General features: G+C 33.0%; 1 protein-coding gene across 1 annotated transcript; it reads left to right on the top strand.

The window, feature by feature from the left end:
* The first annotated feature begins 161 nt into the window (after positions 1-161).
* Positions 162-13,277, top strand: LOC127721782 (putative Dol-P-Glc:Glc(2)Man(9)GlcNAc(2)-PP-Dol alpha-1,2-glucosyltransferase). Its single transcript, XM_052228580.1, has 3 exons — positions 162-322; positions 3,958-4,155; positions 12,144-13,277. The coding sequence occupies exons 1-3, from the start codon at positions 176-178 to the stop codon at positions 13,254-13,256; spliced, it is 1,458 nt and encodes a 485-aa protein (XP_052084540.1). The 5' UTR covers positions 162-175; the 3' UTR covers positions 13,257-13,277.
* Positions 13,278-14,724: the final 1,447 nt, after the last annotated feature.

Here is a 14,724-nt window from a genome sequence, read left to right as displayed (position 1 = left end):
TTCCATTATTTTATCTTATTGATGAATATTTTCAGCTTCATATTTATATGACTAAGAATAGACTTTAATTTGTTAATTAGTATTTCTCAAAACTTTAAAAGTAAAGACAATAACTGTTCCCCTATATTAACTATCTTAGGAGTCTCTCTAGAGTTTTCGAATTGATTGTTGCATCATGAACTTCCCAGTGGCTCTGGCCTTTCTTGTATTATTGTTTTCAATAAGCTTTTTTGTCATTCACAATGAACAGACTGATCCATACATGGATGAGATTTTTCATGTTCCTCAAGCAAAACAATATTGTCAAGGAAATTTTAGCCATGTGAGACATCTTTCTATACCATGATACATGTTTTTTCTTACCAGTTTAGGCTTGGAATAATTATAAATCTGGAGTTGTTTTATATTGATGAGTAAATGATGTCATTGAACAATTGATTCTTATTGTGATGTAATAACATAAGCATTGTGACAAAGGAAATGAACGAGAAAAGGCATGAATGTGAAAATTATCAATACGACAATAGTCTAAATGGAAAAATCGGCAAATTTGCAGTTTCTGCAGTCTTTCTTTATTTTGCTTCATCCGAAGGTTATGAAACTTATGCACAATGCTTATTACTACCAAACTTAGATCAAGTTTTAATTTTGGTAGCGTCACTTTCACTTGAGTTATGTCCCTTTATAAATTGAAAAATTACTAAATTTGCCGTTTCCACACCCTAACTTTAGTTTTGCATCAATCAATGTTATGAAACTTTTGCACAATGCTTATTACCACCAAACACAGATCAAATTCTAATTTGGATGGTGTCACTTTGCCTTTCTTGAGTTATGTCCCTTTGTAAATTAGAAAATTGCAGAATTTGCCGTATGTTTACAAGCAGGGGCATCTGCGTCCCATGGACACATTCTTCATTTATTTTTTTGTTTTACTTGAATGAGTAAATGATGTCATTGAACAATCAATTCTTACTGTGATGTAATAACATAAGCATTGTGACAAAGGAATTGTACAAGAATCTGAAAACGCACGAATGTGAAAGTTCATTTATATTTATTGGTACCAATTTTTTCGTGGATTGAGGTCAAGTTATATTTCCGTGGATATTTGATTTTATAGTTTTGAAAAAGTCTGCATATTAGTCTATAGGAAATGTGTACTTGTTTGAACATTAGAATTGTGGTTCATCTTTAGCAATGAAATTCACATACATTGTAAAATTGAGAATGGAAATGGGGAATATGTCAAAGAGACAACAATCCGACCAAAGAGCAGATAACAGCCGAAGGCCACCAATGGGTCTTCAATGCAGCGAGAAAATCCTGCACCCGAAGGTGGTCCTCAGCTGGCCCCTAAATAAAATTGTGTGCTAGTTCAGTGAAAATGGTCGTCACACTAAACTCCAAAACATATAAATGAACTAAAATTAAAAAACATACAAGACTAACAAAGGCCAGAGGCTCCTGACTTGGGACAGGCGCAAAAATGCGGCAGGGTTAAACATGTTTTGTGAGATCTCAACCCTCCCCCTATACCTCTAGTCAATGTAGAAAAAAAGAAACACATAGCAATACGCACAGTAAAACTCAGTTTAAAAGAAATCCGAGTCAGATATCTGAATAGGTAACAAATTGGTATGACACAAACAATAATGAATCACCAGTTATTTATTTGTCTACACTGAACAAATATTGTATATTTAAGGAATGACTGTAATATTTTTTCTGTCTATGAAGAAATAACATCAAAAATGTGGTGCACACTGAATAACTCATGTAATGGGTTATTTAAAAGTGTGCACCACATTTTTTAGGTTATTTCGAATAGACAAAAAATATTACATTCATTCCTTATAATTTGATTCTAAATTCAATTTTTAACAAGTAAATTTTTAAGAAAAAAAATGTCGGTGATGTCAAGGTCACATGACAAAATTATTTCTATGAGCTGATAGACAAAACACTTTCAAACAATCAGAAGATGTGTTGCATCCAAAATTAAATTATATAATTACATTTTTATACGACAGCAAAAATTAAAAATTTTTTGGTCGTATATTGGTATGACGTTGGTGTCGTAGTCGTCGTCGTCGTCCGGCGTCGTCCGAAGACACATTAGTTTTCGCACTCTAGCTTTAGTTTAAGTGAATGGATCTCCATGTAATTTTACCATAAGGTTCAATACCACGAAAGGAAGATTGGGATTAATTTTGGGGGTTATGGTACCAACAGTTAAGGAATTAGGGGCCAAAAAGGGGCCAAAAATAAGCATTTTTGTAACTTCCAGACAATAACTTGTGTGTAAGTTTATGGATCTCTCTGACATTGTACCACAAGGTTCCATATCATAAAGGGAAGGCTGTAATTGATTTTGGGGGTAATTGCCTCAAAATTTTAGGAATTAGGGGCCAAAAAAGGGGCAAAAAACAAGCATTTTTCTAGTTTCATGACAATAACTTGTGTGTAAGTGTTTGGATATTTCTGAAATTGTACTACAAGGTTCCATATCACAAAGGGAAAGCTGGAATTGAGTTTGGGGGTAATTGCCCGAAACGTTAAGGAATTGGGGGCCAAAAAGGGGCCAAAAATAAGCAATTTTCTAGTTTCCAGACAATAACTTGTGTTCAAGTGTATGGATCTCTCTGAAATTGTACTGCAAGGTACCATACCACAAAGGGAAGGCTGGGATTGAGTTTGGGGGTGATGAATCATAAGGGGGTTCAAAATATTTGGGGGGGGGGGGGATTTTTTTTTTTTTCTTTTTTTTTTCTTTTTTTCCTTTTTTTTTTCTTTTAAAATTCTCAATTTTAAGTTGGTTATTTCTGATTTATATTTAAAAGCAAATAATAATGATATGGTAGGAGATACACACCAAACAGGATGTGTGAATTATTATATAATAAGTATTGTGCAATAGCAAGAAATTTTCAATTGCACAGTATTGCACAATAGCAAGAAATCTTCAATTGCACAGTATTGCGCAATAGCAAGAAATCTTCAATTGCACAGTATTGCGCAATAGCAAGAAATATCCAATAGCACAATATTGCACAATAGCAAGAAATTGTCAATTGTACAGTATTGCGCAATAGCAAGAAATATTCAATTGCACAGTATTGTGCAAAAGAAGATACTTCGTATAAATTGCTTATTTCTTGATCAATTTCAATGGGGTTCTTTAATATGCTGCATCTAACCGTGTATTGTGTTTTTGGATTTTGGGCCCCGTTTTTAAATTGGTCCACATTTAGGTCCAAAGGGTCAAAAATTTAACTTTGTTTGATTTCATCAAAAATTGAATTTTTAGGGTTCTTTGATATGCTGAATCTAAACATGTTTTTAGATTTTTGATTATGGGCCCAGTTTTCAAGTTGGTCCAAATCGGGGTCCAAAATTAAACTATGTTTGATTTCAACAAAAATTGAATATATGGGGTTCTTTGATATGCTGAATCTAACCATGTATTTAGATTTTTGATTTTTGTGCCCCGTTATCAACTTTGTCCACATTGAGGTCAAAAGGGTCCAAAATTAAACTTTTGTTTGATTTCATCAAAAATTGAATTCTTGGGGTTCTTTGATATGCTGAATCTAACCATGTATTTAGATTTTTGATATTGGACCATAATAGGTGAATGTCCAATTTAAAATTTTTAAGTTCTTAGACCACATTCATTTTGTGTCAGAAACCTATGCTGTGTCAAATATTTAATCACAATCCAAATTCAGAGCTGTATCAAGCTTGAATGTTGTGTCCATACTTGCCCCAACTTTTCAGGGTTCGACCTCTGCGGTCGTATCAAGCTGCGCCCTGCGGAGCATTTTATTAAGTTTGGTATTAATTACTAAACTGAGACTGATTGAAATTATGATAACTCTTTTCGACTAATATTTTTCAATCAAGATATATTTTGATTCATGAAGAAAAACAATCTAGTTTTTTTTATCATTTTAGTGGGATCCAATGATTACTACCTTACCTGGCCTCTATTTGATGTCTGTAGGTATTCTGGTACCTCTAGGAAAAGCTCTTGGTGTTGAGACTGATCATGTGTGCTCGGTGTTATGGCTAAGATCTGTTAACCTCCTTTTTGCCATTGGAAACTTTTATGTAATATACACAATTATGTGTAAATTACACAAAAAAGAAAAGGTATGTATTTGGCTTTGATTTAACTGTAGATATACTTGAAGGTCAACTACAGATGTTCATTGTATTTGTATGATATACTTGTACTGTGGATTAATTTATTTTCATGGGTACCAATTTTTGTGGATGAAGGAAAAATTGTATTTTCCTGGTTTTACCAACGTCTTCCAATAGAGGTACCAATTTTTGTGGATGAAGGAAAAATTGTATTTTCCTGGTTTTACCAACGTCTTCGTACATCTCAGTCTATAGAAAATGCATACTTCATTCAAGATTTAGATTTGTGGATCACCTTTACCCACAAAATCCTCGAAAATTGGTATTCCACAAATAATAACGAATCCAGAGTAATCACTTTTGAATATAAGAGATATGAGGTATGCATTAATTAATGCGTTTGTTTTTTCTACATTGGCTAGAGGTATAGGGGGAGGGTTGAAATCTCAAAAAACATGTTTAACCCCGCCGCAATATTGCGCCTATCCCAAGTCAGGAGCCTCTGGCCATTGTTAGTCTTGTATCATTTTTATACGACCGCAAAAAAATTTTGTGGTCGTATATTGGTATGACGTTGGCGTCGTCGTCGTCCGGCGTTGTCGTCGTCGTCCGGCGTCGTCGTCCGAAGACACATTGGTTTTCGCACTCTAACTTTAGTTTAAGTAAATGGATCTTTTTGAAATTTGACCATAAGGTTAAATACCACAAAAGGAAGGTTGGGATTGATTTTGGGGGTTATGGTACCAACAGTTAAGGAATTAGGGGCCAAAAAGGGGCCAAAAATAAACATTTTCTAGTTTCCAGACAATAACTGTGAAACGGTGTATGGATCTCTCTGAAATTATACTACAAGTTTCCATACCACAAAGGGATGGTTAGGATTTGCTTTGGGGGTTATGGCTCAAACTGTTTAGGAATTAGGGGCAAAAAAGGGGGAAAAACAAGGTTGTCCTGGTTAATGGACAAATACTTTAGTACAAAACATAATTTAAAGCAGTGTAAGGGAGATAAATCAAATACATCATTGAAATTATCTCCCTTACACTGCTTTTAAATTACCGGTATGTATAAAGTACTGGTTAATGCACAATAAAGATAATTTAAAACAGTGTAAGGGAGGTAATCCAAATACAACGTTTTGGTTACTTCCCTAACACTGCTTTTAAATTATGTTTAAAGAAATGCATATTTATAAAGGAAGACCAGTAAAAATATCTGCAAATGTTGCATCTTTTTTTTTACAAAAAAATCCATATGAAAGATTTGACACTATATTTTTAATTCTATTATAAAATAGATTAAGTTAGCACTATGGTAAATTTAAATGGGTAATTATGGTTGCCAACTCCATTGGAAATTTGAATTGAGATTATGACCATATCTTGAGGGAAAGAATTTTTTGGGGGAAAAAGGGGGGGGGGGGATAAAAAGAAATTGTGGGGGGTCAATTTTTTCTCATTTCAGATTTCAGAAATTAAAAAGAATTATTCTTCAAATATTATTTTTTTTTCAAATTTCAAATATTGAAAAATTTCAAGAAGTAATCTTTAATTGCACAGTATGGCGCATTAGATTTGTAAAATCTTTGATCACATTTATTTATTTGTTATGCCAAATCTAACAGTGTATTTAGATTTTTAATTTTGGGTCCAGTTTTCAAATTGGTCTACATTAAGGTCCAAAGGGTCCAAAATTAAACTTTGTTTGATTTTAGCAAAAATTGAATATATGAGGTTCTTTGATATGCTGAATCTAAACATGTATTTAGATTTTTGATTTTTGGCCCAGTTTTCAAGTTGGTCCAAATTGGGGTCCAAAATTAAACTTTGTTTGATTTCAACAAAAATTGAATATATGGGGTTCTTTGATACTGTGGATTCATTTTTATTCGTGGTATACTAATTTTCGTGGGTTTCGTGGGTCACAGCGAACCACGAATTTAAGAATTCAACGAAGAATAGTCCCGAGAAATGTGTATGGAGCCGGATATTTATTTCCGGTTATGTTATGCTGTTCTAGTATAGTGTTGACTAGCGATAAACATTGTAACATAACACGTGTTTTTATTGAAAGAAGATACAAGTATTTTGATTAAATCAATAATAAATATATCGAATATAGGTAATAATTTACTTTTTGAAATTGATTAAAAATGTTCATGGAAAATAACTGCAAGTTGTTAATTACCGTGTCATAGTTTGGTTTACTGGTGATAAAAAATCAATAGGATTAAGTACGGGGATATTGCCCGTAGGTAATATTGTTTATGACAGGAACATTTATGTTCACACCTTTTACTTATATGACTGTTAATTATATCCGATTCGTGATTAGGGAAATGAGCTTTCAATCATAGAGTTTTGAATGCCTTATAAAATTCCGACAAGAATTTATAAATTGTAAAACAAACAAATAATTAGTTGTCTCTGTCCATTATTGTAATAGAAGTTTTCAATGAACACTTTAACCTAGAATGACCAAGCGAGGATTTTGACAATTCAAAACTTTTTCAATGAATTCCTTCTTTTTTGTTTGTTTTATTATTGATTAAACCAAGGAGGTTATATGATCTCCAAAATCAAAAAGAAATCCACGAATTACGTATCTGATTTTTTTTTTTGTAATCAGCGATCCACGAATTTACGTATACCACGAAACGTCTTTTTTTCTCTATCCACGAAAATTGATACCCACGAAAATAAATGAATCCACAGTATGCTGAATCTAACCATGTATTTAGATTTTTTATTTGTGGACCCTGTTATCGAATTGGTTCATATTGAGGTCAAAAGGGTCCAAAATTAAACTTTGTTTGATTTCATCAAAAATTGAATTATTGGGGTTCTTTGATATTCCAAATCTAACCGTGTATTTAGATTTTTAATTTTGGGTCCTGTTTTTTAAATTGGTCTACATTAAGGTCCAAAGGGTCCAAAATTAAACTTAATTTGATTTTAACAAAAATTGAATTCTTGGGGTTCTTTGATATGCTGAATCTAAACATGTGTTTAGATTTTTGATTATGGGCCCATTTTTCAAGTTTGTCCAAGTTGGGGTCCAAAATTAAACTTTGTTTGATTTCAACAAAAATTGAATATATGGGGTTCTTTGATATGCTGAATCTAAACATGTATTTAGATTTTTGATTATGGGCCCAGTTTTCAAGTTGGTCCAAATTGGGGTCCAAAATTAAACTTTGTTTGATTTCAACAAAAATTGAATATATGGGGTTCTTTGATATGCTGAATCTAAACATGTATTTAGATTTTTGATTATGGGCCCAGTTTTCAAGTTGGTCCAAATTGGGGTCCAAAATTAAACTTTGTTTGATTTCAACAAAAATTGAATATATGAGGTTCTTTGATATGCTGAATCTAACCATGTATTTAGATTTTTTATTTGTGGGCCCCGCTATCAAATTGGTTCATTTTGAGGTCAAAAGGGTCCAAAATTAAACTTTGTTTGATTTCATCAAAAACTGAATTATTGGGGTTCTTTGATATGCCAAATCTAACCGTGTTTTTAGATTTTTAATTTGGGTCCCGTTTTTTAAATTGGTCTTCATTGAGGTCCAAAGGGTCCAAAATCGAACTTAGTTTGATTTTATCAAAAATTGAATTCTTGGGGTTCTTTGATATGCTGAATCTAAACATGTGTTTAGAATTTTGATTATGGGCCCAGTTTTCAAGTTGGTCCATGTTGGGGTCCAAAATTAAACTTTTTTTGATTTCAACAAAAATTGAATATATAGGGTTCTTTGATATGCTGAATCTAACCATGAATTTAGATTTTTTAGCTCACCTGACCTGAAAGGTCAAGTGAGCTTTTCTCATCACTTTGCGTCCGTCGTCCGTCGTCCGTAAACTTTAACAAAAATCTTCTCCTCTGAAACTACTGGGCCAAATTTGACCAAACTTGGCCACAATCATCATTGGGGTATCTAGTTTAAAAAATGTGTCCGGTGACCCGGCCAACCAACCAAGATGGCCGCCATGGCTAAAAATAGCACATAGGGGTAAAATGTAGATTTTGGCATATATCTCTGAAACCAAAGCATTCAGAGCAAATCTGACATAGGGTAAAATTGTTTATCAGGTCAAGATCTATCTGCCCTGAAAATTTCAGATGAATCGGACAACCCGTTGTTGGGTTGCTGCCCCTGAATTGGTAATTTTAAGGAATTTTGCCATTTTTGGTTATTATCTTGAATATTATTATAGATAGAGATAAACTGTAAACAGCAATAATGTTCAGCAAAGTAAGATCTACAAATAAGTCAACATGACCAAAATGGTCAGTTGACCCCTTAAGGAGTAATTGCCCTTTATAGTCAATTTTTAACCATTTTTCGTAAATTTTTGTAATCTTTTACAAAAATCTTCTCCTCTGAAACTACTAAGACAAATTTAACCAAACTTGTCCACAATCATCATTAGAGTATCTAGTTTAAAAAATGTATCCGATGACCCCGCCCGCGAACCAAGATGGCCGACATGGCTAAAAAATAGTACATAGGGTAAAATGCAGTTTTTGGCTCATATCTCTGAAACCAAAGCATTTAGAGCAAATCTGATGAGGATAAAATTGTTCATTAGGTCAAGATCTATCTGCCCTGAAATTTTCAGACCAATCAGGCAACCCGTTGTTGGGTTGCTGCCCCTGAATTGGTAATTTTAAGGAAATTTTGCCGTTTTTAGCTCACCTGGCCCACAGGGCCAAGTGAGCTTTTCTCATCACTTGGCGTCCGTCGTCCGTAAACTTTTACAAAAATCTTCTCCTCTGAAACTACTGGGCCAAATTTGACCAAACTTGGCCATAATCATCATTGGGGTATCTAGTTTAAAAAATGTGTCCGGTGACCCGGCCAACCAACCAAGATGGCCGCCATGGCTAAAAATAGAACATAGGGGTAAAATGTAGATTTTGGCTTATATCTCTGAAACCAAAGCATTTAGAGCAAATCTGACATAGGGTAAAATTGTTTATCAGGTCAAGATCTATCTGCCCTGAAATTTTCAGATGAATCTGACAACCTGTTGTTGGGTTGCTGCCCCTGAATTGGTAATTTTAAGGAAATTTTGTCGGTTTTTGTTATTATCTTGAATATTATTATAGATAAAGATAAACTGTAAACAGCAATAATGTTTAGCAAAGTAAGATCTACAAATAAGTCGACTCGACCAAAATGGTCAGTTGACCCCTTAAGGAGTAATTGCCCTTTATAGTCAATTTTTAACCATTTTTCGTAGATTTTTGTAATCTTTTACAAAAATCTTCTCCTCTGAAACTACTAAGATAAATTTAACCAAACTTGTCCACAATCATCATTAGGGTATCTTGTTTAAAAAATGTGTCCTATGACCCCGCCCGCGAACCAAGATGGCAGACATGGCTAAAAAAAAGTACATAGGGTAAAATGCAGTTTTTGGCTCATATCACTGAAACCAAAGCATTTAGAGAAAATCTGACAGGATAAAAATGCTCATTAGGTCAAGATCTATCTGCCCTGAAATTTTCAGACCAATCAGGCTACACGTTGTTGGGTTGCTGCCCCTGAATTGGTAATTTTAAGAAAACTTTGCAGCTTTTGGTTACTATCTTGAATATTATTATAGATAGAGATAAACTGTTAACAGCAATAATGTACAGCAAAGTAAGACCTACAAATAAGTCAACACGACTAAAATTGTCAATTGACCCCTTAAGGAGTTATTGCCCTTTATAGTCAATGTTTTACAATTTTCATAAATTTTGTAAATTTTTGTAAATTTTTACAAAATATTTTCCACTGTAACTACTAGGCCAAGTTCATTATAGATAGAGATAATTGTAAGCAGCAAGAATGTTCAGTAAAGTAAGATCTACAAACACATCACCATCACCAAAACACAATTTTGTCATGAATCCATCTGTGTCCTTTGTTTAATATGCACAAAGACCAAGGTGAGCGACACAGGCTCTTTAGAGCCTCTAGTTATTTGTGGGCCCCGCTATCAAATTGGTTCATATTGAGGTCAAAAGGGTCCAAAATTAAACTTTGTTTGATTTCATCAAAAATTGAATTATTGGGGTTCTTTGATATTCCAAATCTAACCCTGTATTTAGATTTTTAATTTTAAGTCCTGTTTTTTAAATTGGTCTACATTAAGGTCCAAAGGGTCCAAAATTAAACTTAGTTTGATTTTAGCAAAAATTGAATTCTTGGGGTTCTTTGATATGCTGAATTTAAACATGTGTTTAGATTTTTGATTATGGGCCCAGTTTTCAAGTTTGTCCAAGTTGGGGTCCAAAATTAAACTTTGTTTGATTTTAACAAAAATTGAATATATGGGGTTCTTTGATATGCTGAATCTAACCATGTATTTTGATTTTGGGCATGGGACCATAATAGGTAAATTAAAAAAATTCAAGTTCTTAGACCACATTCTTTCTGTGTCAGAAACCTATGCTGTGTCAAATATTTAATAACAATCCAAATTCAGAGCTGTATCAAGCTTGAATGTTGTGTCCATACTTGCCCCAACTGTTCAGGGTTCAACCTCTGCGGTCGTATCAAGCTGCGCCCCAGCGAAGCATTTTATTAATTTTAGTTTCTTTGTGTATAATTTGGAGTTTAGTATGACGTCCATTATCACTGAACTAGTATACATATTTGTTTATGGGCCAGCTGAAGGACGCCTCCGGGTGCGGGTGTTTCTCGCTGCATTGAAGACCCATTGATGACCTTCGGCTGTAGTCTGCTCTATGGTCGGGTTGTTGTCTCTTTGACACATTCACCATTTCCATTCTCAATTTTATTAAAGAAACAAATACCTATCATTAATGCTCTTAATGTATATTTTGTCAGTTAATATTATTTTAATGAAATTGAATATGTAATATATTTAAATGAGATAGCAACACACAAAGTACCCACCAAAACAATATAAACATATAATTATCTTTACTGACAAAACTATAAAAGTATTAATATTTAAGACTCTACACTGCATTTAAGGAACTTTTATAGCATATATCTGGGTTTGTTCATGGTTTAGATCTTAGGGAGCTACCATTTGATTTTTATGGGGTGGCTAGGATGAAAAATTTTGTCCTGCATTTTTTTTTAGTTGTAATCTCTGTCCTGCCTTTTTATTTTTCACTCTATTCCGTCCTGCATTTTTTTTATTAGTTTATCCTGACTTTTTTTACATAAATTGTCATCCTGCCTTTTTTTTTTGCAAAGTTGCTCATCCTGCCTTTTTGTTTTACTCAAAACTCCTGTTCTGCCTTTTTTTTCAAATTTCATCCTAGCCCCCCATAAAAATCAAATGGTAGCTCTCTTAGGGGTTGCAGTTAATAAATCTTCTTATATTAATGCCTTATTCCTATTTCACTACTTTGTACAGTGCATTTATATTAACAGTAAAATGATAGTGTTGGGTAAACTTCGCAGACATAGCAAAATTTCAAACATGAGTATATTTTCTTATATAAGTTATTACATTGTTTTATGTTACTGACTATAAGAAAGCTTTTATCCACATTCAGAAGTCCTTTTCACCACGGTACACATTATAGAATTTATCTTAACTGTCAGTTTGTTTTACCCTTAGTTTAAGTTTTGTCTAAAGTTGAGAAGCGTATTTTTTGCAGACTTGATTGATATTTTAAACAAAAAAGCAATTTATTGTATTGACTTCAAGTTGATATTAGAAAGATTAATGATTACCTTCAAATATTAGCTTCAATCTAACTGTATGGTTTGAAAATGTTTTCTACAAGAAGTACAAATTTCAAACTTCATTGTTTTACTATGTGACAGCAAAAGGCCACATTGTAGACCTGAGGAAAAAAAAAACTAATGAAAATATTTCATTAACTGTAAATTGCTCGACGAACATTCTTTAGCAAATTCTTGATTATATTCACGGAAATTTTTTTTTGTTGATGAAGCTGCCATTTACCTAAGGAATTATACTCATTTTATAATAATTTTATTTTCTGATTTTCAGATAGAGCCAAAGATTGCTGTGACAGCTTTGACATTAAGTCTTCTCCCTTTGTTGTTCTTCTTCAACTTCCTGTATTACACAGATGTTGGATCAACATTTTTTGTCTTGTTTATGTATTTGCTTCATCTCCAAGGCAACAAAGCGCCGGCTTCAATAGTTGGAATAATTGCCATAATGTTCAGACAAACTAATATCATTTGGGTAGTATTTATTGCTGGTCTAACTGCAAGACAAGTTATTGTTGATTGGTTTAAAGAAAAAAGTGGGAATAGTTACCAAAGAAAATCTATAAAGGAACATTCAAATCCATCTTCAGCAGCAAAGTCAAGCAGGGAGGATGATGTTACCTTATTCAAGATAGTAGATCTACTATTAAAACCACCACAAAACAAAGAACTTAATTTAATCTATTTGATATTTCGCATTGTTAAATCAAGTGCATGTCACATTATGATTATTTTAGGATTTTCAGTATTTGTGTATGTAAACCAAGGCATTGTAGTAGGTGATAGAAGTCACCATACAGCTTGCCTAAACTTCCCCCAGTTATTTTACTTCATATCATTCACTTCAGTATTTGCATTCTCATACATTTTGACACCAGGAAAAGTCTATAATTTTCTTACATGTTTTAATAAAATTTCAAGCTATGTGAAAGCTTTGATATTTATAACTATTTCTTTTCTTTTGATTCATAATTTTACATATGTTCATCTTTATTCATTATCAGATAATAGACATTATACATTTTATATTTGGGCAAGACTTTATAGTAGACATTATTTGGTCAAATATCTTCTCATTCCTGTGTATATGTATTCATACTGGTCATTTTCAACATTGTTTAATACAAATTCACATACAGATGAAATATGGAAAATTGTATTTGGCATATGTTTAATTGCAGCAACTGTGCCACAGAAATTACTTGAATTTAGATATTTTATTATTCCATATTTGATTTTCCGTCTTAATATTAGGCCTGGTTTCTGGGTACAGTTATGGACCGAAGCTATGTTATATATGGTAGTTAATTTTTTAACAGTGTACTTGTTTGTAAATAAACCATTTAAATGGGAGAATTCTCCTGATGTACAAAGATTTATTTGGTAAAATAAAGCATGATCTGATTTATTTGTTTCTTTTTGGACTGACTAATTACTGATAAATACATATAGTTATAGTTGGTCTTTGTTTATAAATCTATACATATAATTGCCAAGATTTAAAATTGAGATTAATTAGGCTACCGGTATTGTTTTTAAGTCCCTTTCGGTCATATAGCTCTTAATTTTTCCACATATTATTACATACCTGGTTTTCAAATAATGGGTTTGAGCATTCCTGATGTAGGGGAGTCCAGAAAAAATGCTTCCCACACACAAAATTCACATAACAACACAACACAATACTAAAATGGTTGATGCCTGGAGAATAAGGAGAAAACTGGAATCTGACTGTAATTTTAGTCCCAAGCTCAGTCTTTAAGACATCTTTATGGATTAATACCATATTGTTACACTTACTGGTAATTTATCTACGATTACAAAAAATTCTATTTGATATATGATTGATAAACAGCATTCTATAGTCAAACACATGGGGCACTTACCATTTATCTTAGGTGGTGAGGGGCATTCGTTTTTCTCTCACCTGCAACAAAATTTCTAGAATGCAAGACAAAGGGATGCTTATCAGGGGTAGCATAAACTATTTGTATAAGGTATTTCAATAGGAAGAACATCTGACCCTTTATTGCTTTTATATAGATGCTTTATGTTCTGAAGTTTTCGTCTCATATTTCTGTAGTCCTTGATCTCATTTTCATGGTTCAGCGACTGATTTTTTTTAATCATGTGAATTTCTCACCTATTTGAGTAATAGGGTAACTATATTTGGTTGAAGGGGTCCTTGCAAGGCCTTTATGTCTGCCACAGGATCCACCTGACCTTGACATTATTTCATAGATCCGTGATCAAGGTTAAATATTTGTGATTATATCCATATCAACTTTATTTGGCAAATGCAATGATTATTTTGGTCAATTTATTGGTGATCACTAGATGTTCGTCTGGCATTTTCATGGTTCATTGGTCACTGTTAAGTTTTTGTGGCTAGGCTTATTTCTCAGATAAGCAATAGGGAATACATGTATATATAAAATTGAGAATGGAAATGGGGAATGTGTCAAAGAGACAACAACCTGACCATAGAGCAGACAACAGCCGAAGGCCACCAATGGGTCTTCAATGCAGCTAGAAACTGTATATAAATGCCTAAGAATGTAACTTTAACACGCTAATGAGTGTTATAAAAATAGTTGTTATATTTCATATATTCACGCAATATTGCGCTAAACAAATTACCTTCATCAGGCGTGTGCAGCCATCCAGGTAAAAATAGGATGCTGTTGTATATATATATATCTATATATGGAGTTCAGGGTTCATTGTTAAATGTTGAGTTTTTATAGTTAGGTCTGTTTCTCGAATAGTATAAGCACTAGGTCAACTTTATTTGGTTTAAGTAATTATTGTAAGGTGTACATTTCTGTCTTACAGGGTTTATATGACCTTGACCT

This window comes from Mytilus californianus, unplaced genomic scaffold (assembly GCF_021869535.1).
Source record: "Mytilus californianus isolate M0D057914Y unplaced genomic scaffold, xbMytCali1.0.p SCAF_1, whole genome shotgun sequence".
In the NCBI taxonomy this organism is placed as follows: domain Eukaryota; kingdom Metazoa; phylum Mollusca; class Bivalvia; order Mytilida; family Mytilidae; genus Mytilus; species Mytilus californianus.
This window is presented reverse-complemented; position numbering and strand designations above follow the sequence as displayed.